We start from the raw sequence: 24,178 nt of genomic DNA on the forward strand, positions 1-24,178 counted from the left end.
GGCCCCNCGCGGCCCGAGCTCCCCAAAAGTACAAATCAAACCTGAACAATAAATAGGAATTCCCCGGGGGGGGAAAGGAGGGGTTTGCATAGAGGAAGATTTAATAAAAAAGTTTTTTTTTCTTTTTTTTTCTTCTTTTCTGGCTTATTATTAATTATTAATTATTAATTATTATTATTAATTAATTATTATTATTTCTAAAATCTCCTCACGGAAGGAGCTAGGAACTGATCGTCGAGATGTGATTAACAAAAATAATTCAACCTTCTCCCAATAACTTACAGGAGTTCACCCAGGGGGAACTTTTGTGCTTATTTTTGTTTTTTTGGGGTCAGGCTCTGACCCCAAAAAACCCCAGGGGGGTTTTGGGGGGACCCTCAGCCCCCTCCTGCCTGTACAACTTTGGTCACTAGCGCTGTGTCACCCCAAAAAACAGACCCCAAAGTCAGACCCCACAAAGTCCTGATCCCAAAATCCAGATCTCCAAGTCAGACCCCAAAATCCAGACCTGAAAATCCCCGGGCCAGCGGGGAAGGGGCTGGGATTTATCCAGGAGACCCCAAAACCACCAGAAAGGGGTCAGGATTCCCATCCCAGGACATCCCAAGAGGGTGGAGGAGACCCCAAAGGGATGGAATTGCCATCCCAAGGATCCCGAAGGTCTGGGGTGTCCATCCTGAGGGTCCTGGCAGGGTTGGGATGTCCATCCTGGGACTCCTGGAAGGGCTGGGGCTCCCAGAAGGATTGGGCTGGACCCTGGCATGGCGGGGATGTCCATCCCGGGGTTCCTGAAACGTTGGGATGGACCCTGGAGGGGATGGGATGTCAATCCCAGATCTCCTAGCACGGCTGGGATGTCCATCCCAAGGGTCCTGGAAGGACTGGGGTTCCTGGAAGGGTTGGGATGTCCATCCTGGGCTTCCTGAAAGGTTTAGATGGACCCTGGCAGGGTTGGGATGCCCATCCCAGATCTCCTGGCAATGTTGGGCTGTCCATCCCAAGGGTCCTGGAAGGGTTGGGATGTCCATCCCCGACGTCCATCCCCGATCCCCTGGCAGGTCGGGATGTCCACCCCAGGGTCCCCAGGGCAAACCGAGACCGAAGCTCCCTGAGCCGTGGGCGCCGTGCCGGCAGCGCCGGCGCCGCTCCGTCCATCCCAGAGCGACGGAGCCGGACCGGCAGCGGCCAATCCCAGCCCCTCCATCCCACCAGCCTCCTCCTGCTCCGGCAGCGGCTCGTCCTCCGGGCCGAGGTCCGTGCGCGGCACGCCGGGCACGCGGCAGCGCGCCGGCGCGGCCGGGGTCAGATGGAGTTCTCCAGGCCGCTGTGGTTGCTGCGGCGGCTCAGGCAGTTCCTCTCGTTCAGCAGGCTCGTGGTCTCGTCGGCCGGCGCCGGCGGCTCCGGCTTCTCCGGGATGGCCGCGTCGGCTTTGGGGGCGGCGCTGTCGGGGGACTGGGGACAGCTGTCCATGCGCGACGCCAGCAGCCCGTTCTGGTACTCCTGCCGCGTGATCTGCGCCGGGACAGGGCGTGGCAGGGCCGGGGGCAATCCCATCCCAGAACGGGGCCAAGGGGGCAATCCCACCCCAAAATGGGGCATTGATGGAATTCCCATCCCAGAATGGGGTGGGAGAGGGCAAACGGGGCAATCCCATCCCAAAATGGGACATGGCTGGAATTCCCATCCCAGAATGGGGCATTGATGGAATTCCCATCCCAAATGAAGCATTGATAGAATTCCCATCCCAAAAAAGGGGTAGGAGAGCCCAAAGGGATGGAATTCCCATCCTATAATGGCTAAAGGACCCCAAAATGATGGAATTTCCACCCAGGATGGGTAGAAGCCCCCAAAGGGATGGAATTCCCACCCCAGACGACCCCAAAACGAGCCTCGCCAGAGCCGCTCGTTCAGAATGGGGTGGGAGAGGGCAAACGGGGCAATCCCATCCCAAAATGGGACATGGCTGGAATTCCCATCCCAGAATGGGGCATTGATGGAATTCCCATCCCAAAATGGGGTGGGAGGGGGCAAAGGGGGCATTCCCATCCCAAAATAGGGCATGGCTGGAATTCCCATCCCAGAATGGGGCATTGATGGAATTCCCATCCCAAAAAAGGGGTAGAAGCCCCCAAAGGGATGGAATTCCCACCCCAGACGACCCCAAAACGAGCCTCGCCAGATGAAGCATTGATAGAATTCCCATCCCAAAAAAGGGGTAGGAGAGCCCAAAGGGATGGAATTCCCATCCTATAATGGCTAAAGGACCCCAAAATGATGGAATTTCCACCCAGGATGGGTAGAAGCCCCCAAAGGGATGGAATTCCCACCCCAGATTCCCACCCTGCCCCAAAACGAGCCTCGCCAGAGCCGCTCGTTCATCCCAAACCATCCGAGAAGACCCAACGGGTTGGGAATCCCATCCCAAAGGGCTCTCCCAGCCCTGCTGGGTCAAGAATCCCATCCCAAAGGGCTCTCCCATCCCTGATGGGTCGGGAATCCCATCCCAAAGGGCTCTCCCAGCCCTGCTGGGTCGGGAATCCCATCCCAAAGGGCTCTCCCAGCCCTGCTGGGTCGGGAATCCCATCCCAAAGGGCTCTCCCAGCCCTGATGGGTCAGGAATGGAGTGGTGGGTCAGGAATCCCATCCCAAAGGGCTCTCCCAGCCCTGCTGGGTCAAGAATCCCATCCCAAAGGGCTCTCCCAGCCCTGATGGGTCAGGAATGGAGTGGTGGGTCAGGAATCCCATCCCAAAGGGCTCTCCCAGCCCTGCTGGGTCGGGAATCCCATCCCAAAGGGCTCTCCCAGCCCTGCTGGGTCGGGAATCCCATCCCAAAGGGCTCTCCCAGCCCTGATGGGTCAGGAATGGAGTGGTGGGTCAGGAATCCCAGGCTCTCCCATCCCTGCTGGGTCAAGAATCCCATCCCAAAGGGCTCTCCCATCCCTGATGGGTCGGGAATCCCATCCCAAAGGGCTCTCCCAGCCCTGCTGGGTCGGGAATCCCATCCCAAAGGGCTCTCCCAGCCCAGTCCGGCCGGAGCGCTCACCTTGACGAACTGCAGGTCGGTGAGGGCGCGCACGCTGAAGTCGGCCACGTACTGCGCGCCGCCGGCGTTGAGCTGGTTGTTGCTGCCGCTGACCGGCGACGAGCCCGAGTCCGAGCGCTCGTGGTAGCTCAGCGAGGCCGAGCGGTTCAGGCCGCTCATGTGGGACGGGGAGCGGATCTCTGTGGGGTTGGGAAGGGTTGGGATTGCCTTCTGCTCCTTCCCGACATTCCCCAGCCTGGCTTTTCTACCCACTCGTCCCCTCAGTTTGGGGTTTTCACCCCGTTCTGAAGGCAGAGTTCTTTGGGGTGCTGGAATTGCCTCTGGAGGTTTAGGTTTAGGTTTAGGTTTGGTTCTAGGGTGGGATTCCAGAAGTTAAACTCTTCCTAAAAAGGGAGCTTTAACAAGAATCCCAATAACCCCAAATCAGCCACGGAGCTGCTCGTCCAGGGCACCAGCAGGGTCTGGGACCTCTGGAATCTCCTGTTCCCAGGGCAGCTCCGACCCAAGGGTCACTGGAAGTGTCCCCAGGGCCAGGCTGGAGCCACCATGGACACTGGGAGATGTCCCTGCCCGTGGGGCCCTAAGGTCCCTCCCAACCACTCCAGGATTCCAGGGGAGCTCTGCTGAGCCCAGGACATCAGTGGGGTTTGGAACCTCGGGAGTCTCCCGGTGGCAGCTCTGACCAGGGACCCCTGGAAGGTTCTGGAGATGCTCACCAGATCCAGGAGGAGGACTCAGGGCCATCACCCCGTAGTAGGAAAAGGCTCCTGCCTCGAACTTCATGCACTCCTTGCCAGCCTCCACCTCCACCTTGCCCTGCAGGAAGAACAACGTCAATCCAACGTCAATTCACGTGGGATGAGATCCCATGGGAGTTGTCCAAATCCCACAGGAATTGTCCAAACCCTAAGGGATGAGATCTTATGGGAGTTGTCCAAATCCCATGGCAATTGTCCAAATTCCAAGGGCTGAGGAATGCCCCAAACCCCAATGGATGAGGTCCCCCGGGAGCTGCCCTCACCTGCAGGATGAGGATGAAGTAGTCGGCCGGTTTGTTCTTGCAGTACAGGAAGTGCCGCGGCGACTTCTTGTTCTCCTCATCGAACTTCAGCTCCTGGATGACGTCCGAGTATTTGAGGAGCCGCAGCAGGATCTTCTCCGAGATGAAGTTGGGGGTGAAGAGGGTCACCTCTGGAGAGGGGCAGAAGGTCAGAGATGCTTTTAATCCCGCCAGGTGGAAGTGGATGTCCATCTGGGATGATCTAGGAGATTCCTGGGACCAGGATTCCCATCCTGGGATGGTCTAGGAGACCCACAGGGCTGGAATCCCATCCTGGGAAGGTCTAGGAGACCCTTGGTGTTGGAATGTCCATCCTAGAGGACTCTAAAGGGCCAGGATGTCCATCCCAGAGGTCCCAAAGAAGCCATCAAAACCCAAGGGACCGGGACACCCATCCCCAACCTTGTCCACTCCCATTTTGGGTGGGATGGACACAACAAAAAGTGGGACAAGAGCCAAAACTTCTGCTTGGAGTGACCAGAGGGGACACAAGGACTTTGTGAGCTCCTCCAGCTCCAAGATCGTCCAGTCCCCAGGATGTCCCAGCCCTGGGATGTCCCCAGGATGTTCCAAGCCCTGGGATGTCCCCAGGATGTTCCAGCCCCAGGATGTCCCAGCCCTGGGATGTCCCCAGAATGTTCCAAGCCCTGGGATGTCCCAGCCCTGGGATGCCCCCAGGACGTCCCAGCCCCAGGACATCCAGACTGACCGGTGGACAGGAAGCGGTGGGCGGCCAGCAGGAGCTGAGGTGACACCTTGACCTTCAGCTCGTTGTCGGGGTCCTTGAAGGCCGAGAAGTCCCGTCGGTTCTTCTGGTTGCACACCCTCTTCCTGCTGCGGTTGTCAACTGCGGGGAACAGCGGGGTCACCTCCGGGGGACCACCAGGAGCCCCAGAAATGGGATTCTGGGGAGCCCCAAAACCTACTGTAGGTGTCGGACTCGTCCAGGATCTCCGACTTGATGATCTCCTCGATGACGTCCTCGAGCGTCACCAGCCCCAGCACCTCGTAGAAGGGGTCACCCTCACCCTCGTTGTTCACCTTCTGCACGATGGCCAGGTGGGACTTCCCTGTGGGCAGGGGGGTCTTGGCATGGGACAGCCCCACCATGCCCCAGGGTGTCCCAGCCATGGGATGTCCCCAGGGTGTCCCCAGGGTGTCCCCAGGGTGTCCCAGCCATGGGATGTCCCCAGGATGTCCCAGCCATGGGATGTCCCCACCCTTCGGTGTCCCCAGGATGTCCCAGCCCATCCCGTCCCTCCCTGGAGCAATAAACTCATTAAAACCTGAACGAGCCCTGGGGCTGGGCTCCCTCCCAGGGTAATGACGCTAATTAAGCCTCCCAAGGTAATGACACTAATTAACCCCATTAAAGCTGGGGAAGAGGAAGGGTGCCCGTGAGGCTGAGGGCACCTTGGGGTGTGGCATGGGCCTGGCACTCCAGGGGTGTCACTGCCACCACCGGGAATTCCCTTTCCCCCACCTGAGTGTCCCCGCCTTGTCCTGCTCCATCTCCACCCCAAAGCTGTCCTGATCCCAAAGTAAATCCCCTCTCCCTCCTCACCTGAGTGTCCCCCCTTGTCCCCCTCCCCTCCCTGACCTTCTCCACCCTTTAATTCCAGCTCCAGCAGCTCCTGGTCCCTCAGGAAAAGCTGATTTTAGGGAAATTTTAGCTGATTAGGAAAATCTGGGATTTCAGGGGAGCCCAGATCCCCTTTCCCTCTCCCACAGCTCTGGGGAGAGCTGGTGCCTGGAGGGCTGAAGAAATGATTTCAGAATTGTCATGGGGCCACCAGGGTGGGGTGGGGACAGCTGGGGACAGGGCAGGTGGGACAGGTGAGTCAGGACGGGGAGTGGCTGGGCACAGCAAACACGGCCAAAGGGCACAGGGAGGCCAGGCTGGGGTCACCGAGGGGGGGCACCCCAGGAACCCAGAACGGGGTGGGGGAACAAAGCCAGAGGGACAGGGAGGTGCCCGTGGGTGTTCATGGAATTCTGGAGGGGCTGGAGGGACCTGAGGGCTCATCCCATCCCTCTGTGCCTGGTGGCTCCAGCCTGGCCTCGGGGACACTGCCAGGGATCCCTGGGTTGGAGATGCCACCAGGAATGGGACATTCTGGAGGTTCCCAACCCCATCAGTGTCCCCAGAGCCACCCTGGGGGACAGCAGAGCTCCCCATGGAATCCTGGAGTGGTTGGGAGGACCCTACACCTCCCACTGTCCCAGGTGGCTCCAGCCTGGCCTCGGGGACACTTCCAGCCACAGCTTCTCTGGGAATTCCAGCCCCTCACCCAATATTCCTTCCCAAAATCCCACCCAGATCTCCACACGGAGCCATGGAATGGTTTGGGTTGGAGGGAACCCCAAAGCTGGTCCCACCATGGCTCCCACACTTCCAGTGTGGCTCCAACCTGGCCCTGGATGCTCCCAGGGGTCCCAGCTCCTCTGGGAATTCCATCCCAGCCAGGAATTCCTTCAGAAAATCCCATTAAAATCCTCATTGGGACTGTGTCCTGTCCCCCCATCCCGTGTCCCCAGTCCCTCTCCAGCTCTCCTGGAGGGTTCTGAGCTCTCCTTGGATCCTTCCCTTCTCCAGAGGAGCATTCCCAGCTCTCCCTGGATCCTTCTCCAGGGGAACATTCCCAGCTCCAGAGGGAAACTCCCCACCCAAGTCCTGGAGATGGGCAGGAATTGTCACCCCAAGGGCAGCGCCTGTGACATCCCCACGGCCCCGGGGCACAGCCCAAACCCCACAATTAGCACAACCACTTAATTATTCCCTCTCCTGCCTCTGCTCCAGCTCCTGAGGAGGCCCTGAACCCAGCAGGAATTTATGGGGCTCACCTCCAAAACCCCAACCCCGCCAATTCCCGGCCCTGAGCCGCGGTGGGAAACAGCAGGGCTGGGATTTGTGCCCGGAAGGAAGGAGGGAGGGAGGAGGGAGGGAGATTAAATCCCTTAATCAGGATCGGGGCAGGGAGCCTCTGCAGCAGCAGCACAACCCCAGCAGCACAGCACTCACTGCTTTGGGGAACCAGCACGTGGAATGGCTGGGGTTGGAGGGGACCTTGAATTTGGTGACAGGCAGAGGGTCACCAAGCTGTCACTCGTTCCCTCGGGATTGTGGCCACGCTGGCACGGCCAGCTCCAGCCCTGGGGACCAAAACCCCCCCGGGATTTCCCTCCCAGCCCCTCCCCGAGCCCCTCCTCACCCTTCTTGAACTCCTCCAGCATGGCGTCCAGCTTGGTGTCGTGGAACACCACGTGCACGGGGTGGTTGTAGAACTTGGTGATGGTCTTGAGGGGCGTGCAGTCGTCGGGGTCCACGAAGGCCAGGTCCTTGACGTAGAGGATGTCCATGATGTTGGAGCGCTCGTCCTCGTAGACCGGGATGCGCGTGTAGCCGCTCTCCATGATCTCCGACATGGTGTTGAAGTCCAGGATGGCGTCGCTGTTGATCATGAAGCAGTTCTGCAGCGGGGTCATCACGTCCTCCACCGTCTTGGTGCGCAGCTCCAGCGCTCCCTGGATCATGTTGAGCTCCTCCCTCACCAGGTCGTTGTAGGGCTCCGTCACCTTCAGCATCTCCACCAGCTTCTCGCGGTTGTACACGGTGCCGATCTCCTGGCCCAGCACGCAGTCCAGCAGCTTGCTGATGGGGTAGGACAGCGGGAAGGTGACCAGCATGAAGAACTTGGTGACCACGATGGTGTTGGCGCCCACGGCCAGCCCATGCCGCGAGCACAGCGCCTGCGGCACGATCTCGCCGAAGATGACGATGCCGATGGTGGAGGCCACCACGGCGCCGATGCCGGAGCCGATGAGGTCGTCCAGCAGGATGGTCAGCGTGGTGTTGACCAGCACGTTGCCCAGCAGCAGCGAGCAGAGCAGGTAGTTGCCCTTCCTGCGGATGGGCTCGATCCTGCGCGCGTAGCGCTTCTCCTTGTCGGTGCCGCAGTTCTGCACGATGCGCAGCTCCATGGGGTCCAGCGCCATCAAGCCCAGGTTGAGCCCGCTGAACATCCCCGAGAGCACCAGCAGGCCCGCGATCAGGATCACCTGCAGCCACAGCGGCAGCAGCGACTTCTTCTCCTCCAGCACCAGCACGTGCCCGTCGGGGCCCTGGTGCGGCAGCCAGGGCTGCCCGGGCCGCCGCTGCGAGCACAGCACGTAGGTCTTGGCGCGCTCGTCCTTGCGCAGCGGCTGCACCCGCACGCGGAGCAGCGCCGAGGTGTCGCGGGGCTCGGCGGGCCCGGGCCGCACCAGCAGGTCCTGCGAGCGCTCCTGGCACGTGCCGTTGCCGCTCGAGGCGTTGCCGCCCGGCCGCAGCTCGGCGAAGGCCACGCGCTCGGCGGCGCCGGGGCCCAGCCCCAGCCCGTAGAGGCGCAGCAGGGCCTCGCTGCCCTCCGTCAGGCGGATGGGCCCGCGCTCGGCCGCCCCCGCCGGGGCCGCCGCCGCCGCCCGCCGCCATGTTGGGCACTGGCGGGAGCGTCACGCACGGGCGGACGCGGCCGCGCGGTGACGTCACGCGCGGGGGCACGCCCCCTCGGCGAACGGCGGCCACGCCCCCCCAAGGGGTGACGTCACTCCGGGCGCGCCCTGGAGGGTTCAATGAGGTCACGCCCAGGGTGACGTCATACATGGAAGGCGGCTCAGCTGAGGGAGGGACACTGTGGCCACGCCCCAGAAGGAAAAGGCCACGCCTTCAAAGGTTACGTCACGCATACACACGTTCTTCTCCCCACGTGGTGTAGGAAACTCTTACAGGGATCCACCCCCCTGTGTGACGTCATGCACAGGACCACGCCCCCGGCCACTCCTCTGGCCGCACCCCCTCGGTGACACCCTTGATGTGACGTCACACCCCGCAGCAGGGGAAGCGGTCCTGGGGGCAAGCGGGCGGTGACGTCACCTGGCGGAGTCACACCGCTGTGGGCACGGGGACACGCCCCGCGTGACGTCACTGCCCGGGGCGGCACCGGGACCCGGGGGAAGGGAGGTCACCCGGCCCAGTGGCGGCTGCCATCATCAGGGCAGGAACTACATTACCCATCACCCCCTCGCACCTCCGATCGACAGGCAGCTGGTTTAACCAATCACCGTTGGTGCTCCACCTCGTGGGCGGGAACATCGCGGCGAGCCAGCCAATGGGCGCGCGGGGCGGGCGGCGGCGCGGCGGGGGAAGATGGCGGCGGCGGGCCGGTGGCGGGCCGGGCTGGCCCTGCTGGCCGTGCTGCTGCGGCTCGGCGGGACGGCGGCCGAGCAGACCGAGGAGCACCTCAAACGCGAGCACTCGCTGTCCAAACCGTACCAGGGTGAGCGGGGAGGGCGGGCGGCGCCCGGTGCCGGTGCCCGCTGCCCGCGGCCGGTGCCCGGTGCCGACGGTGCGTGTGGGCCGCAGGTGTGGGCTCGGCCAGCTCGGGGCTCTGGGACCTGCTGGGCAACGCCATGGTCATGACCCAGTTCATCCGCCTCACGCCCGACGTGCAGAGCAAGCAGGGAGCCGTGTGGAACCGGGTGGTGAGCGCGGGCACCGGGATGGGCCGGGAGCGGAGCGACCGGGAGAGGGACCGGAGGGGATCGGGATGGGCCGGGAGAGGGACGGGAGAGGGACGGGAGGGGAGAGGGACGGGGCACCGGAATGAAACGGGACGGGACCGGGACTGGGACAGGCAGGGATCGGGATTGAGGGGACTCCGGGATGGGATCAATGGGATCGATGGTATGGGATCCATGGAATGGGATCACTGGGATCACTGGGATGGCATCCATGGGATGGGATCAATGGGATCGATGGGATCAATAGGATGGGATCCATGGAATCGGACCTATGGGATCCTTGGGATGGGATGGGCTCCATGGGATGGGATCAGTGGGATGGGATAGAGAGTCAGGATTGGGATTGGGGTTGGAATCGGGTCAGGAGAGAGTTGGGATCAAGATCGGGATCAAGACTGGGAGCGGGGCCGGGTGAGGAGGGGAAGGGGGATTGGGAGTGGGGCAGGGTTAGGGTTAGGAGAGGGATTCCCAAAGTGGGAATGGGATTCCCCAAGTGGGAATTGGATTTTTCCTTGGAATTCCAGCTCCCAAAAAGCCACCGTGACTCCCTCAGAACACAGAATTAATTGGCAGATAATTAATAATTGCAATTAGCAGCTGCTGCTGAGGTTTTCCTGCTTCTTTCCCTGATTTTGTTGGAGTCACTCCCTCAGTGTTCAACCCTTGGATGACAACCGATTCCTTGGATTAACGATATTTTTTTGGGGATGAACGATGTTTTTGGGGTTAATGATCCAGGATCCGGTGCAGGGAGCCCAGGGCATGGTGGGTGTGGAATTAAGGAACGAGGAATTCCCGAATTCCCCCTTCCCTCCTCCCTGCCAGCCCTGCTACCTGCGGGACTGGGAGATGCAGGTGCACTTCAAGATCCACGGGCAGGGCAAGAAGAACCTCAACGGGGACGGCTTCGCCATCTGGTACACCAAGGACAGGATGCAGCCGGGTAAACGGCGTGCCTGCCCGGGACGGGGCTGGGACAGGGCTGGGGACACAGGGACAGGGCTGGGGACAGCTGGGACGGGGCTGGGGACAGCAGGGACAGGGCTGGGACAGGGCTGGGGACAGCGGGGACAGGGCTGGGGACTGCTGGGACAGGGCTGGGGACAGGGATGGGACAGGGCTGGGACAGGGCTGGGGACAGCTGGGACAGGGCTGGGGACAGCGGGGACAGGGCTGGGGACACCTGGGACACCTTGGACAGGGCTCAGGGGACATCTTGGACACCTTGGATAGGGTTTGGGGACACCTGGACTTTGGGGGACACCTTGGGCACTTTGGACAGGGCTTGGAGCTTGGGGGACACCTTGGACAGGGCTTTGGGGACACCTTGGACAGGGTTTAGGGGACACCTGGGACACCTTGATAGGGTTTGGAGCATCCTGGACTCATGGAAGTCATCCACATGGATGGGACTGGATGGTCCTTGAGGACTTTGCCAAACAAGTGACAGACTTCCTCCCTGAGCTTCCCAACCTCATCCCAACTTTTCTTCTCCCCTTCCAGGACCTGTTTTTGGGAGCAAGGACAACTTCCTGGGGCTGGGGGTGTTCGTGGACACGTATCCCAACGAGGAGAAGCAGCAGGAGGTGAGAGCCACCAGTGTCACACGCAGCTCTTCATGCTCAGAGCTCCTTCCTCCTCCTCCTTCTCCTCCTCTTCCCATGCCTCTTCCACATTTTTTTTGGTCAGGGAAATTGGGAGAGAATTTTCCAGCTGAGCTCCAAAAAATGAAAAAGATCTCCAAAAAGGTCACAAAGAGCTCCAGAAGGACAAAAAGAGCTCCAAAAAGGTCACAAAGAGCTTCAAAAGGTCATAAAGATCTTCCAAAAGGTCAAAAATAGCTCCAAAAAGACATGGAGGATCTAAAAGATCAAAAAGAGCTCCAAAAAAATCAAAAAGAGCTCCAAAAAGTAATGAAGTCTCCAAAAAGGCCTAAAAGAGCTTCAAAAAACCCCAAAAAGAGATCCAAAAGGTCAAAAAGAGCTCCAAAGACCAAAAAGAGCTCCAAAAAGGAGAAAAAGCAAAACTTGCAGGATTTTGGGCCCTGCTGGACTCTGTTCCGGGGGGATTTCCCGGGATTTTGGGTCCTGCTGGGCTCGGTGACCGTGTTGCTCTCTCTTGCTTTGTGCTAATCCTGGAGGGCAGGCCCAGAAGAGGAGGTACAGCCCTGGAAACCAGGTACTGCCTCCTGCTGTCCCACTGGGATTCCCCGTTCCCACATCCAGGAACCCCGGGGAGCCGGGAGAGGCTGCGTGGAACGGGGGCTCGGTGCCGCCCCGGCGGGAGATGATGCTGGGGGACGGAGTCTGGGGTCATCCCGGTGGTTTCTGAGGAGATTTTGGGGGTTTGGGATCACCAGGAATGGAGTTTGGGGCCATCCTGGTGGTTTCTGAGCAGATCATTTGGGATGAAGGACTTTGGGGTCGTTCCAGTGTGGTTGAAAGACTTTGGGATCATTCAGTGTTGTGTTGAGCAAATCTCTGTGGGGTGAAGGACTTCAGGATCATTCCCCCGTTGGTTGGAGAAATTTGGGATCTTTCCCATGTTGCTTGAAGGACCTTGGGATCATTCCAGTGTTGGTTGTAGGACTTCGGGATCGTGGTTGGAGAACCTGGGGATCACTTTGCTCTTCCACCAAGCTGACTCCCGTGGGGTGGAGGACTTTGGGATCGTTCCCTCATTGCTTGAAGGACTTTGGGATCATGGTTGGAGGACTTTGGGATCACTCTGGTGTTGCATTGGGCAGGTTTTTGTGGGGTGAAGGAGTTTGGGATCATTCCCGTGTTGTGTTGAGCAGATCTCTGTGGGGTGAAGGACTTTGGGATCATTCCAGTGTTGGTTGGAGGACTTTGGGATCGTTCCCTCATTGCCTGAAGGCCGTTGGGGTCGCAGCTGGAGAGCTTTGGGATCACTCTGCTCTTCCATCGAACAACTTCAGCCCCAGCCCACCTCCCCTTCCCGGCGTCTCCCCGCGATCCCAGACCTCCTCCAGGATCCCAACGCCAGCTTTCCCCCCCCGGGCAGCGCGTGTTCCCCTACATCTCGGCCATGGTGAACAACGGCTCGCTGACCTACGACCACGACCGCGACGGGCGCCCCACCGAGCTGGGCGGCTGCACCGCCATGGTGCGCAACCTCAACCACGACACCTGCCTGGTCATCCGCTACATCAAGAGGAGGCTCACGGTCAGTCTGGGGGCTCCAGGTGGGACCTGGGGGCTCCAGGTGGGATCTGGGTGGGTTTGGAGGTTCCAGGTGGGATTCCCAGGTGGGTTTGGGGTTCCCAAGTGCTGCACCGCCATGGTGCGCAACCTCAACCACGACACCTGCCTGGTCATCCGCTACATCAAGAGGAGGCTCACGGTACGTTTGGAGTCTCCAGATGGGATTGCCAAGTGGATTTGGGATTCCTGAGTGGATTTAGGGTCCCCAGATGGGATTCCCCAGTGGATTTGGGGGTCCCAGGTGGGATTCAGAGTGGATTTGGGATTTTTTTCCACGCCTTCCTCTCCAGCGCAGCGTCCTCTTGAGCGCCAGTACCTACCAACACTAAAACCTTCAAACCCTCCAATTTTAACCTCAGATCCTCAACATGCTCCGAGTCCAAACCTGAATTTTAAGCCCAGTTTTAGCTTTTAAGCCAGCTGTAGGCGCTGGGAGAGGCTCAGGCTGTTCCTCGCAGGTGCTGATCGACATTGACGGCAAGCACGAGTGGCGGGACTGCATCGACGTGCCCGGCGTGCGCCTGCCCCGGGGCTACTACTTTGGGACGTCCTCGGTCACTGGGGACCTGTCAGGTACAGCCTGGGGCCACTGGGGGTCCCAAGGGGATTTACGGGGGTCAGGTGGGGTTCTCGGGTGCATTTGGGGTTCCCGAGTGGGTTTTGGGGCTCCAGGTGGGATTCCAGGATTAGCATGGAATAAAGCCTTGGGATGAGCTGGGATAAAACGTTTTTGGGGTTTTTTGCAGACAACCACGACATCATCTCGCTGAAGCTGTACCAGCTGACGGTGGAGCGGACGCCGGAGGAGGAAAAACGGGATCGGGAAGTTTTCCTGCCCGTGGTGGACAACCTGAGGCTGCCGGGAAGTGAGTGGCAAAATCCCATCTGAGAGTCCCAAAACCCCCAAACCCTAAAACCCCCAAACCCCAAATCCCCGTTCCCGCAGTGGAGGCGCCCCTGGAGCCCATGAGTGGCCTGGCCCTGTTCCTCATCGTCTTCTTCTCGCTGGTGGCCCTCGTCTTCGCCATCGTCATCGGCATCATCCTCTACAACAAGTGGCAGGAGCAGAGCCGCAAGCACTTCGGGGGGCCACGGCCCCTCTGCCACCCGTGCCAGGGTGCCAGGGACCCCCAAGGGACGGTGCCAGCCCGGCTGAGGGGTGCTGGAGCTCCCTGGCAGAGACTTCCCAGCGCTTCTGTCACTGCTGTGGCCACCAGAGACTGCCCAGCTGCCACCATCCCACTGTGGCCACCAGAGCCCCCTGGACGAGCCCCACCCTGGGCTAGTGGTGGGCACATCCCCATTGCCACCCGTGCCAGCCCAGCTGAGGGGTGCTGGAGCTCCCTGGCAGAGACTTCCCAGCGCTTCTCTCACTGCTGTGGCCACCAGAACCCTCCTGGATGAGCCCCTGGGCTAGTAGTGGCCACGTCCCAGGGTGGCAGGGAGCCCCAAATCCCTGGCACGAGGACGATGCCAGCCTGGCTGAGGGCTGCAGAGACTTCCCAGCTCTTCTCTCACTGCTGTGGCCACCAGAACCCTCCTGGACGAGCCCCCTCCTGGGCTAGTGGTGGCCACATCCCTGGCCATGTCCCAGGGTGGCAGGGAACCCCAAATCCCTGGCACGGGGACGATGCCAGCCTGGCTGAGGGCTGCAGAGACTTCCCAGCTCTTCTCTCACTGCTGTGGCCACCAGAACCCCCCTGGACGAGCCCACCCTGGCTAGTACCGGCCACACCCACATTGCCACCCATGCCAGGGCATCAAGGACCCCCAAATCCCTGGCATGGGGACAGTGCCAGCCCAGCTGAGGGGTGCAGAGACTTCCCAGTGGCCATCATCCAGCTGTGGCCACCAGAACCCCCCTGGACGAGCCCCCCTGGGCCAGGACGAGCCCCTCTGGATGCTGCTGCTGCTTTTCCCGGCTGGATGAACTGGAAGAGCCCCCTCCTCGTTTTTGGGGGTCCCCTCCTCGTTTCTGGGGTCCCCTCCCCGTTGCCCAGCATGTGGCCACCCCTGCATGTCGTGTCCTGCCTCCGGGGCTGCCTGGGGCTGCCCTGGGCACTCAGGGCTGGGCTGGCATCGCCCTCCCTGCCAGGAGCTGCCCGGGTCCCAGCCCTGCACCTCCCCAGGGACTGCCCACCCAGCAGGGGTGGTCCCGGGGGGTTTGGTGGCCCCCGGGCTAGGAGAGGACTTTTGTCTCTTTTTTGGGCTGATCCGGTGGTGTGTGCCTCTCTGAGCTGTGCCAGGACAGATCCCCAGGGGAGTTTGGTGCCCCCCGGGCTGGGAGAGGACTGGGGGGGATTGTCCATGCTGGGAGCTGTTTCCAAGGAGAGTTTTCCTGGAGTTTTGTCTCTTTCTGTCATGTCTGGGCCCATGGGGAGGGGTTTTTGGGGGTCCGTCCCCAGCTCTCCTGGAGCCCCTTCGGGGCCTGAACGTGCTGGAAGCTCTGCCTGGGGATCTCCCTGGGTGCTTCCCTTCTCCAGGGGAGCATTCCCAGCTCTCCATTCTCCATTTGAACATTCCCAGCTCTCCCTGGAATTTCCCTTCTCCATGTGAGCACTCCCGGCCGTCCCAGCCCGGCTCCAGAGCAGCCCCCGTGCTCCAGGTGCGCTCCCAGCCCTGCAGGTGCGCTCTCACCTGAGCGGGCAGAGCCCCCGGCGCTGCTGCCCACGGCGGGGCTGGGCCCAGCGCACGTTCGGTGCCTGCAGCCCGTGCCCAGCGGGGCCGTGCCCAGCGGGGCCGTGCCCGGTGACACCGAACGTCCCAGCCATCCCCCCGCGGGGTCCCGTCCGCCCGTGCTCGCCCCGGGTCCGCCATTGCGGCCGCGCTCCCAGCCCGGCTCCAGAGCAGCCCCCGCGCTCCAGGTGCGCTCCCAGCCCTGCAGGTGCGCTCTCACCTGAGCGGGCAGAGCCCCCGGCGCTGCTGCCCACGGCGGGGCTGGGCCCAGCGCACGTTCGGTGCCTGCAGCCCGTGCCCAGCGGGGCCGTGCCCAGCGGGGCCGTGCCCAGCGGGGCCGTGCCCGGTGACACCGAACGTCCCAGCCATCCCCCCGCGGGGTCCCGTCCGCCCGTGCTCGCCCCGGGTCCGCCATTGCGGCCGCGCTCCCGCCACCGAGCGGAGCGCCCCAATCAATCATCGCCGGGGCTGAGCCCCATTGGCTGCCGCCGGGGAGGCGGGGCTTACCAGCTATATATAGGGCGGCTAGGGGCGCTCCCCTCAGTGGTGTTCGCTGCACTTGTCACACTCCATCCTGCTATGGCATCCGCGCTCCGGCCCCTCCGCTCCCTCAGCCGCGCCGCGCTGGAGCCCCGCGCCCGCCGCCTGCACCTCAGCGCCGCCCGGTACGGCCGGACACCGGGGCATGTGCGGGGATGCTCGGGAGGGAGGTGGGAGCAGCGCCCGCCGCGCTCCGCCTGGGCCCGCAGGGTTGTGAGGGGGGAGGCCCGGCCCGGCCCGGCTCGGTTCGGTTCGGTTCGGGCGGTCCCCGGGCCGGGGTCGCGGCTCGTTTGGCCCCGGCGGTTCCGGGGATGACGGGCCGGCCCCCAGCGGCCGCGGCCGGAGCTGCAGGCTGATGAAATCCCGCGGCCGCCTTGCGTGGGAGAGCGGGGCTGCCCGGCTCGGGGAGCGGGATCCCCTCACGGCGGGGCTGCCCCGGCGTGAGGGGAACGGAGACACCCCGGCGTGAGGGGACACAGACCCTTCGGCCATTCCCCAGAATAACAGGAACAGAGACCCCCCGAGTGAGAAAGGAGGAGACCAGCACCCCCTCTGCTTGGTTATCCCTTGGCATGAGGGGGACAGAGAGCCCAGAGACCACCCTGAGCACTCCCTGGGGTGACAGGGACAGAGAGCCCCGAGCATCCCACCCTGCTCCAAACAATATTTAACCAACATTCCCATGGTTGCACAGGGCAGGATTTTGGGCTGTAATCAGTGATCCTGGTGGGTCCCTTCCAGCTCGGGATATTCTGATCCTGCCCCGTTTGGTCCCGGCTTTGATGCTGGAAACGTGACCGAGCACAAAGGTGCCGAAGGCCCTGATAGAGCACAGGGGATGGAGCCTTTTGCCCCTGGATTGCTGCTCCATCCTGCCCGGGCTGTGCTCACCCTTTCCCCCCGGTGTCCTGCTCCGTCGGGGCTGTGCTGACCCTTTCCCCCTGGATTGCTGCTCCGTCGGGGCTGCGCTGACCCCTTCCCCGCGCAGGGAGGACGCCGTGGTGATCTCGGGGAGGAAGCTGGCCCGGCAGATCCGGCAGGAAGCGCGGCACGAGGTGCAGCAGTGGGTGGCTGCCGGCAACCGGAGGCCCCACCTGAGCGTGGTGCTGGTGGGGGAGAACCCGGCCAGCCACTCCTACGTCCTCAACAAAACCAAAGCGGCGGCTGATGTGGGTGAGTGGGAGGGTTTTTTATCTAAAAACGCAGTTTGGTTGGGAGTCCTCGATGCTGGAAGGTTTTTTTGGGGTGCACCCACCTGTTGGCTTCCTGGCATCACCCGGAATTTGGGTTCTGTGGCTGCCCACTTGTACTGGAGTGTGGTGATGTGATCACTTGGGTCCTTCAGGGCAGGATTGGGGTTTTTCAGCTTTCCCAGAGCCGTGAAAAGCACAGGAGGGAGTTTTTGGCCTCCTTTTCCCATCTGCCTGGGACAGATCCTGCTCAGCAGCCTCGCTGCTCTCTGATTCCTTCCATCCTGCAGTCCAGGGTCCTGCTCGGGGTCAGGGGCAGTAAATGGTGTCACTTAACCTGGGTCTGAACAGCTGAGGCTGCTTTTGGAGCTGGGATTTTGAGGCAAACATCCCTTTTTTGCTGTGTCCAGAGGCCTCTCAGGCCATGTGGTTTTATTTTCGTGGCAGCAGCCTTTGCTTGTGTTTGTCCCTGCTCTGGGAGGGTCCCAAAGCCCCTTTCCCAGGCCACCAGCCCCATAAAACCATCCTCAACAACAAACCCCAAGGCCTGGGAGCTGCACAAACCCTTCCATCCTCGGTGTGCACCTCCCAGATTTAGCCAGGCAGCCAAACAGGGCAGAAAATGCACAGAACCTGGGGAAATCACCCTTCTGTGCCTTGCTGACCCCGTGGATCTGGCCATTGCAGGGATCAGCAGCGAGACCATCCTGAGGCCAGCCTCCATCAGCGAGGAGGAGCTGCTGGAGCTGATTGCCAGGCTCAACAGTGACACGGCCGTGGACGGGCTGCTGGTGCAGCTTCCCCTGCCTGGTGAGCAGCTCAGCTCCTCTGCACTCCCAGAAAGCTTCCAGGGGGAGCTGCCCTGATCCTCCCCTCAGCAGCAGGGTCAGTCCCTGGCTGCTGTTCCTGGGTGGGAGTCTCAGCCTCCCCTGCGGGTGTGGGGGCCTTGGGCTGCCTGAGAATGCTCCCAGGGAGGGCAGGGCTCACTGCAGAGTGCTCCAGTGCTGGGAGCTGCCAGGGCCCACGCTCTGCAGGGGCTGAGCTCAGGGCCACAGCTGCAGCTCAGGGTCACAGGCTGGGGCTGCAGTTCCTGCTCAGGGTCAGAGCTGCAGTTCCTGCTCAGGGCTCAGGGTCAGAGCTGCAGTCTGGGGCTGCAATTCCAGCTCAGGGTCAGAGCTGCAGTTTGGAGCTGCAGTTCCTGCTCAGGGTCACAGCTCCAATTTGGGGTTGCAATTCCAGCTCAAGGTTCAAGTTCACAGCTCCAGTTTGGGGCTGCAATTCCAGCTCAGAGACTGGGATCATAATCCCAGCTCAGGGTTGCAATTGCAGCTCAGGATCTGGAGTTAGAGCTCCCATTTGGGGTCACAATTCCAGCTCAAGGTTTGGGGTCACAGCTCCCGTTTGGGGTCAGAGCTGCATGGCAGGACTGTCGCAGTCCCAGCTGGCAGCACAGCTGGCAGCACAGCTGGCAGCAGAGCCCTGAGCCCTGCCCTGTGCAGAGCACATCGACGAGCGCCGCGTCTGCAACGCCGTGAGCCCGCACAAGGACGTGGACGGGTTCCACGTGCTCAACGTGGGCAGGATGTGCCTGGACCAGGACTCCATGCTGCCCGCCACGCCCCGCGGCGTCTGGGAGATCATCCAGAGGACAGGTGAGAGCTGCTGCTGCACCTTCTGGGGATTCTGGGAATTCCTGCTCAGGTGGGAGCTGCTGCTGCAGCTTCTGGGGATTCTGGGAGTTCCTGCTCAGGACACCAGGGACAGTGGGGCCAGGGAGGGGTTGTCCTGTCCTGGGAGGGAGAGCAGGGCCAAGAAGGAATTGTCCTGTCCTGGAGATATCAGGGCCAGGGAGGGATTATCCTGCTTTGCTCTGGCCTGGGGTGGCCTGAGCTCAAAACTCGCCCAGTTTTGGGGTGTCTCTGCAGGGCTCCCGGGGTGGGATTTTGGGGTGCCTGTGCAGGGTTCCCAGGGGTGGATTTTGGGGTTTCTCTGCAGCTCCCAGGTGGGATTTCGGGGTTTCTCTGCAAGGTTCCCAGGGGTGGATTTCGGGGTTTCTCTGCAGCTCCCGGGTGGGATTTCAGGGTTTCTCTGCAGCTCCCGGGTGGGATTTCGGGGTTTCTCTGCAGCTCCCGGGTGGGATCAGCCGTCCCCGCGGTTCCCCCGCTCGGGGCAGAGTGTCAGGCTGTGCTCTGTGCCCTGCAGGGATCCCCACGCTGGGCAGGAACGTGGTGGTGGCGGGCAGGTCCAAGAACGTGGGCATGCCCATCGCCATGCTGCTGCACACCGACGGCCGCCACGAGCGCCCCGGAGGTAGGCAGGGGCACCTGGGCACCACCACTGCCCCAGCCCCCTGGGGCTCCCCGCGTGCCCGGGGGGCAAGGATCCCAGCACGGCTTGGAATCCCTGACTTGTTCAGGTGTGCAGGGTGGTGAAACCCGGGCATTGCTCACCATGGCACCGCAGCTCCAGAGCCACATCCACAGCTCTGCACACTCCAGGGCTGGGGCCTTTCCCTTTTACAACCTTTCCATGATGGGTTTTTCCCAATATCCAGCCCTAAACCTCCCCTGGCACAGCTTGAGGCTGTTTTATCTCATCCTCTCCCTTTCCCTTTTGCAACCTTTCCATGATGGGTTTTCCCCAATATCCAGCCCTAAACTTTTCCTCCACAGCTTGAGGCTGTTTTTTCTCCTGGGAGCAGAGCCTGACCCTGCCTTGGCTGTCCCCTCCTCTCCCCACAGAGTTGTGGAGAGGCAGAAGGTGCCCCCTGAACCTCTTCAGCAGCTCCCTGTCGTGTTCCCCCCCACATCCCTGTCCTGTTCCACCCCACATCCCTCCTGTCCCTCCAGGCTGCTCCTGGGGCTCAGCAGGCCCTGATGCTCCTGAGGAGCACCTTGGAGGTGAAGAAGCAGAGGACTGGCTGGCTTTGGGTGCTGGCTGCTGTGGTTTTGGGTGCTGGGTGTGAATTCCTGGCCTGTGGGAACGTGCCCCTTGTTGATGCAGTGACCAAATCATTCTTTGCTTAAAAAGGCAAAAAGTCCAGAAGTTTCTCTCCCAATTTGCTACAAAGACACCTCGTAGGACCTTTGGGGCTTCACCTCAGACCAATTGGACAGAGGCCAAGAGGTCTGGCCTGGGAAATTCTTTAGAAAAGGAAGAGAACAAAGGAAAAAATCCCTGTTTTGGGGTGTTTTAGCAGGAACAAGAACCGCCTACCCTTAGCTCAGTTTTTCTCTGTAAGAACTTCGTTATTTTGCCTTTTATGAAAACTTCTCTGTTTCCAGCACTACCCCAGAGCCCATCCTGCCCATTGATGCCACTGGGGGTGGCTGAGCTGCCAGGTGTGGTGGCTGCCCTCCGAGCTGGCTCACTTGGGTGTCCCCTGTCCCCAGGTGACGCCACGGTGACGATCTCGCACCGCTACACGCCCAAGGAGCAGCTGAAGCAGCACACCATCCGTGCTGACATCGTGGTGGCAGCTGCAGGTCAGGGCTCCTGGCATGTCCTGGGGGGCTCCTGGGGCTGGGGGCAGAAAGCTGCCTCAGGTTTGGGGGTTCTGTCTTGGGAATGGGGAGCAGCACCTGGCAGGGGCACCTGAGCACAGCTGGGCAGCCCTGGGGAGGCGTGGGGTGGGGTGGGGTGGAGTGGGAGGGAACCCAGCAGGATTGTGGAGGCAGCTCTGGCTCTGCACAGCACCCCAAAATCCCCCCCTGAGAGCCCTGCACAGCACCCCAAAATCATCCCCGGGAGCTCTGCTCAAACACGCCAACATCCCCATCTGGGATCAGGGGATAGGTTTGCATGGTTGAAGTTGGAAATAACCCTTGAAATTCCTGAATCCAGCAATTTTGGGGAGGCAGGAAATCCCAGGTGGGCTGGAAGGTGCTGGGGTTTGGGATGGGGGCTGTGGACCCCCTCGGGCTGAGCTTCCTGCCTCCCCAGGCATCCCCAACCTGATCACGGCCGACATGGTGAAGGAGGGCGCGGCCGTGATCGACGTGGGCATCACCCGCGTGCAGGACCCGCTCACCGCCCGGCCCAGGCTCGTGGGGGACGTGGACTTCGAAGGTGAGGACGGGCCCAGGAGCAGCTCTTTGGGCCCAGGAGCAGCTCTTTGGGCCCAGGAGCAGCTCTTTGGGCCCAGGAGCAGCTCTTTGGGCCCAGGAGCAGCTGCTGTGGGCGCTGAGAGGGGACAAAGCCTGCTTTGTGTCCCGGGATGTTCCGTGGGGACGCTCCAGAGGAGCCTCCTGAGCCTCAGCAGTTGAGTCTCTGCCTCTGCTCCACCCCCAGGCTTGGATCTGGAATGTCTGTGCTAAAACTCAGCTTTTGGGCCTGGCTTTTAGGCCTTAGTGCTTTCTGGCCCAGCTTTTCAGTGCTTCTGAGCCTTGTTTTTTGGCGCTTGCAGATCTTTGTACTTTTAGTCCTGGCTTGGCGCTTTTGGGCCCAGCTTTTTGTGCATTTAGGTCTCATTACTTGTGCTTTTAGGCCCAGCTTTTTGGTACTTTATGGCCTGGCTTTGGTGTTTTCAGATCTTTTGAGTTTTTAAGCCTGGCTTTTTGCTGTTTTGGACCTTTGTGCTTCCAGGCCTGGCTTGGCGCTTTTAGTCCCAGCTTGGCGCTTTTGGGCCCAGCTTTCTGGGGCTCCAGGCCTGACTTTTTAGCAATTTCAGGCCTGGCTTTTTTTGCTGTTTTGGACCCTTGTGCTTTTAGTCCCGGCTTGGCGCTTTTCCCCACCTCAGCCTCCACCCCCAGGCTGGGCCTTGCCGCGCTGTCCAGCAGGGAAAAACCACCTGGCCCCGTTCCTAAAGCCTCAATCCCAACTGAACCCGCGTGGCTTTGGGCCGGGGAGCCTGGCCCAGCCCTTAAGCCCAGCTTTCCCCAGGGGTGCGGAAGAAGGCGAGCTACATCACGCCGGTGCCCGGCGGCGTGGGGCCCATGACGGTGGCCATGCTGATGAAGAACACCATCATCGCTGCCAAGAAGCTGCTGCAGGCCCAGGAGCCCCGGGCTCTGCCTGCCTAGCTGAGCCGGGCTTAGCGAGGGGCCCTCAGAGCCGGGCTTAGCGAGGGGCCCTCGGAGCTGGGCCTGGCCAGGGACCCCTGGAGCTGGCCTTAACGAGGGGTCCCTCAGAGCCAGGCCTAAGCAGGGCCCTCAGAGCCAGGCCTAAGCAGGGCCCAGCAGACTGACCCCCGCAGGCCGACAGGAAATGCAATATTTGTTATTTATTGTCTTCACGAGGGGCCTTTCCCCACCCTGAGCTCACAGGTATTTATTGGCTGAGCTGGGATTACCCAGACTCAGCTTTGTGTTTGAGCTGGGATCATCCACACTCCTGCTTTGTGTTTGAGCTGGGATCACCCAGACTCAGTTTTTGCTTGGGCTGGGATCACCCAGACTCAGTTTTAGCTTGGGCTGGGATCACCCAGACTCAGTTTTTGCTTGGGCTGGGATCCCCTGCCCGGCTCCCTCAGGAGCTCTCGGGATCCTGGTGCTCCCAGTCCCCTCAGGCTGGATCTGTAGTTTAAACTCAGTTTAAACTCTTCTTTAGAGGAATTACTTGAACAAAAATATTAAACTAAAGCCATACTTTAGTCCTGGGCTGGTGGAGCCTGTTCTAGAGTGCAGCTAGGCTGAGCTTTTCTTTGTTTTTGTACTGATGGTGAATTTTTTAAACCTGCTCTAGAGTGCAGCTAGGCCGAGCTTTTCTTTGTTTTTGTACTGATGGTGAATTTTTTAAACCTGCTCTAGAGTGCAGCTAGGCCGGGCTTTTCTCCCTTTTTGGGTTGATGTGAATTTTGTAAACCTGTTCTAGAGTGCAGCTAGGCCGGGCTTTTCTCCCTTTTTGGGTTGATGTGAATTTTTTAAGGCTTTTTTTGTAACCAAAGAACTCCTGGGCTGGGGGAGCTCTCCTGCCCTGGGTGTGAAGTGTGAGTAGCACAGGCTGGCAAAATAAAGTGTGAGAAGACAAAAAATTCCTGTTTGTGCCCTGGAGTGATGACTGGTTTTGTAATAACTGGATTTTCTAATAATTTATAATATTGACATAGTATGATTATTGCACTGGAAAGGAGCAGGGCTTGGTTTTAAAGCTTGGCTGGTTTATGTCTATATACAATTATATATTCTAATATTTATATATTATAAGTGTATTTATGTTTATATGTAATTATATATTACTTTTTTATATAATTATATAAAATATTATATGTAATTAATTTATATTTTATATAATTATATATATTGTATTTCTATATAATTATATAACTGTTTTAAATGTATTATATAGATATTTTCTGTTTATATATATTTATAGATATTTATATATAATTATATATATTATATACTTTTATATTTATATGTTTTAGATTTATATAATTCTATCTATTCTATATTTATATCTGTAATAATATATAATATATATAATTATATATTATAATTTTCTATATATAATTATATATTATATTTTTATATATGATTATATATATTCTATTTATTGATCTAGTTCTGTATATTTAGAATGTAGCTATAAAGTTATTTCTGACTTTCAGGGTTGCAGGGGCTGAGGTGCTGCAGCCCCGGGGGGGAGGTTTGGGGTTCCCAGAGAAGCACAGAGAGCTGGGGCTTGGGAAGGAGATTTTTATTGGGGTTGTGCTCAAATCCAGCCTGGGGCAGTGGGGCCGAGAGCTGGGCCAGAGACCCCAAAACCCCGGGGCAGCCCGGCCTAGAGGGACAGACTGAGCCCAGCCTAGAGGGACAGACTGAGCCCGGCCTAAAGGGACAGACTGAGCCCAGAGGGACAGACTGAGCCCGGCCCAGAGGGACAGACTGAGCCCGGCCTAAAGGGACGGACTGAGCCCGGCCCAGAGGGACAGACCGAGCCCAGAGGG

At 59.9% G+C, this 24,178-nt stretch overlaps 3 protein-coding genes across 10 annotated transcripts; 2 read left to right on the forward strand and 1 right to left on the reverse strand.

The window, feature by feature from the left end:
• Positions 1-8: 8 nt before the first annotated feature.
• Positions 9-8,572, reverse strand: CNNM4 (cyclin and CBS domain divalent metal cation transport mediator 4). The gene is made up of 7 exons (XM_039702642.1): positions 7,316-8,572; positions 5,030-5,173; positions 4,813-4,950; positions 4,065-4,234; positions 3,760-3,859; positions 3,044-3,222; positions 9-1,512 (listed from the first exon to the last, which is right to left on the reverse strand). Exons 1-7 carry the CDS (start codon positions 8,124-8,126, stop codon positions 1,303-1,305), a joined length of 1,752 nt encoding a protein of 583 aa, XP_039558576.1. The 5' UTR covers positions 8,127-8,572; the 3' UTR covers positions 9-1,302.
• Positions 8,573-9,258: 686 nt separating this feature from the next.
• LMAN2L (lectin, mannose binding 2 like) lies at positions 9,259-15,457 on the forward strand. 7 transcript variants are annotated; one of them, XM_039702612.1, is made up of 11 exons: positions 9,259-9,418; positions 9,505-9,623; positions 10,488-10,605; positions 11,166-11,248; positions 11,808-11,840; positions 12,687-12,848; positions 13,345-13,459; positions 13,633-13,752; positions 13,833-14,233; positions 14,378-15,053; positions 15,155-15,333. In XM_039702612.1, the coding sequence occupies exons 1-11, from the start codon at positions 9,289-9,291 to the stop codon at positions 15,316-15,318; spliced, it is 2,121 nt and encodes a 706-aa protein (XP_039558546.1). In that variant the 5' UTR covers positions 9,259-9,288; the 3' UTR covers positions 15,319-15,333. The 7 variants fall into 7 exon arrangements, with proteins under 7 accessions (XP_039558546.1, XP_039558544.1, XP_039558543.1 ...); XM_039702610.1 differs by having other exon boundaries at positions 13,833-14,250; positions 14,395-15,457; XM_039702609.1 differs by having other exon boundaries at positions 14,378-15,457.
• A 640-nt stretch (positions 15,458-16,097) lies between these two features.
• Positions 16,098-23,263, forward strand: MTHFD2 (methylenetetrahydrofolate dehydrogenase (NADP+ dependent) 2, methenyltetrahydrofolate cyclohydrolase). Of its 2 annotated transcripts, none has more exons than XM_039702617.1 (8): positions 16,098-16,227; positions 17,091-17,275; positions 17,980-18,102; positions 18,792-18,944; positions 19,495-19,602; positions 20,685-20,777; positions 21,235-21,360; positions 22,174-23,263. In XM_039702617.1, exons 1-8 carry the CDS (start codon positions 16,142-16,144, stop codon positions 22,311-22,313), a joined length of 1,014 nt encoding a protein of 337 aa, XP_039558551.1. In that variant the 5' UTR covers positions 16,098-16,141; the 3' UTR covers positions 22,314-23,263. The 2 variants fall into 2 exon arrangements, with proteins under 2 accessions (XP_039558551.1, XP_039558552.1); XM_039702618.1 differs by lacking the exon at positions 22,174-23,263 and adding an exon at positions 21,437-22,157 and having other exon boundaries at positions 21,235-21,376.
• Positions 23,264-24,178: the final 915 nt, after the last annotated feature.

This window comes from Passer montanus, unplaced genomic scaffold, assembly GCF_014805655.1.
Source record: "Passer montanus isolate IOZ18808 unplaced genomic scaffold, ASM1480565v1 scaffold158, whole genome shotgun sequence".
Lineage (NCBI taxonomy): Eukaryota > Metazoa > Chordata > Aves > Passeriformes > Passeridae > Passer > Passer montanus.

Bases quoted from the DNA above. Each gene is read 5' to 3' on its own strand.
- CNNM4 (XM_039702642.1), bottom strand. From the start codon at position 8,126: ATGTTCAGCGGGCTCAACCTGGGCTTGATGGCGCTGGACCCCATGGAG. The intron at 5,174-7,315 runs GTGAGGAGGGGC...CCCTGCCCACAG, and splicing joins GCTGGAGGAGTTCAAGAAGG to GGAAGTCCCACCTGGCCATC. The intron at 4,951-5,029 runs GTAGGTTTTGGG...TGTTCCCCGCAG, and splicing joins GGACGAGTCCGACACCTACA to TTGACAACCGCAGCAGGAAG.
- LMAN2L (XM_039702610.1), top strand. From the start codon at position 9,289: ATGGCGGCGGCGGGCCGGTGGCGGGCCGGGCTGGCCCTGCTGGCCGTG. The intron at 13,460-13,632 runs GTACAGCCTGGG...GGTTTTTTGCAG, and splicing joins GGTCACTGGGGACCTGTCAG to ACAACCACGACATCATCTCG. The intron at 13,753-13,832 runs GTGAGTGGCAAA...CCGTTCCCGCAG, and splicing joins CAACCTGAGGCTGCCGGGAA to TGGAGGCGCCCCTGGAGCCC.
- MTHFD2 (XM_039702617.1), top strand. From the start codon at position 16,142: ATGGCATCCGCGCTCCGGCCCCTCCGCTCCCTCAGCCGCGCCGCGCTG. The intron at 16,228-17,090 runs GTACGGCCGGAC...TTCCCCGCGCAG, and splicing joins CTGCACCTCAGCGCCGCCCG to GGAGGACGCCGTGGTGATCT. The intron at 20,778-21,234 runs GTCAGGGCTCCT...CTGCCTCCCCAG, and splicing joins CATCGTGGTGGCAGCTGCAG to GCATCCCCAACCTGATCACG.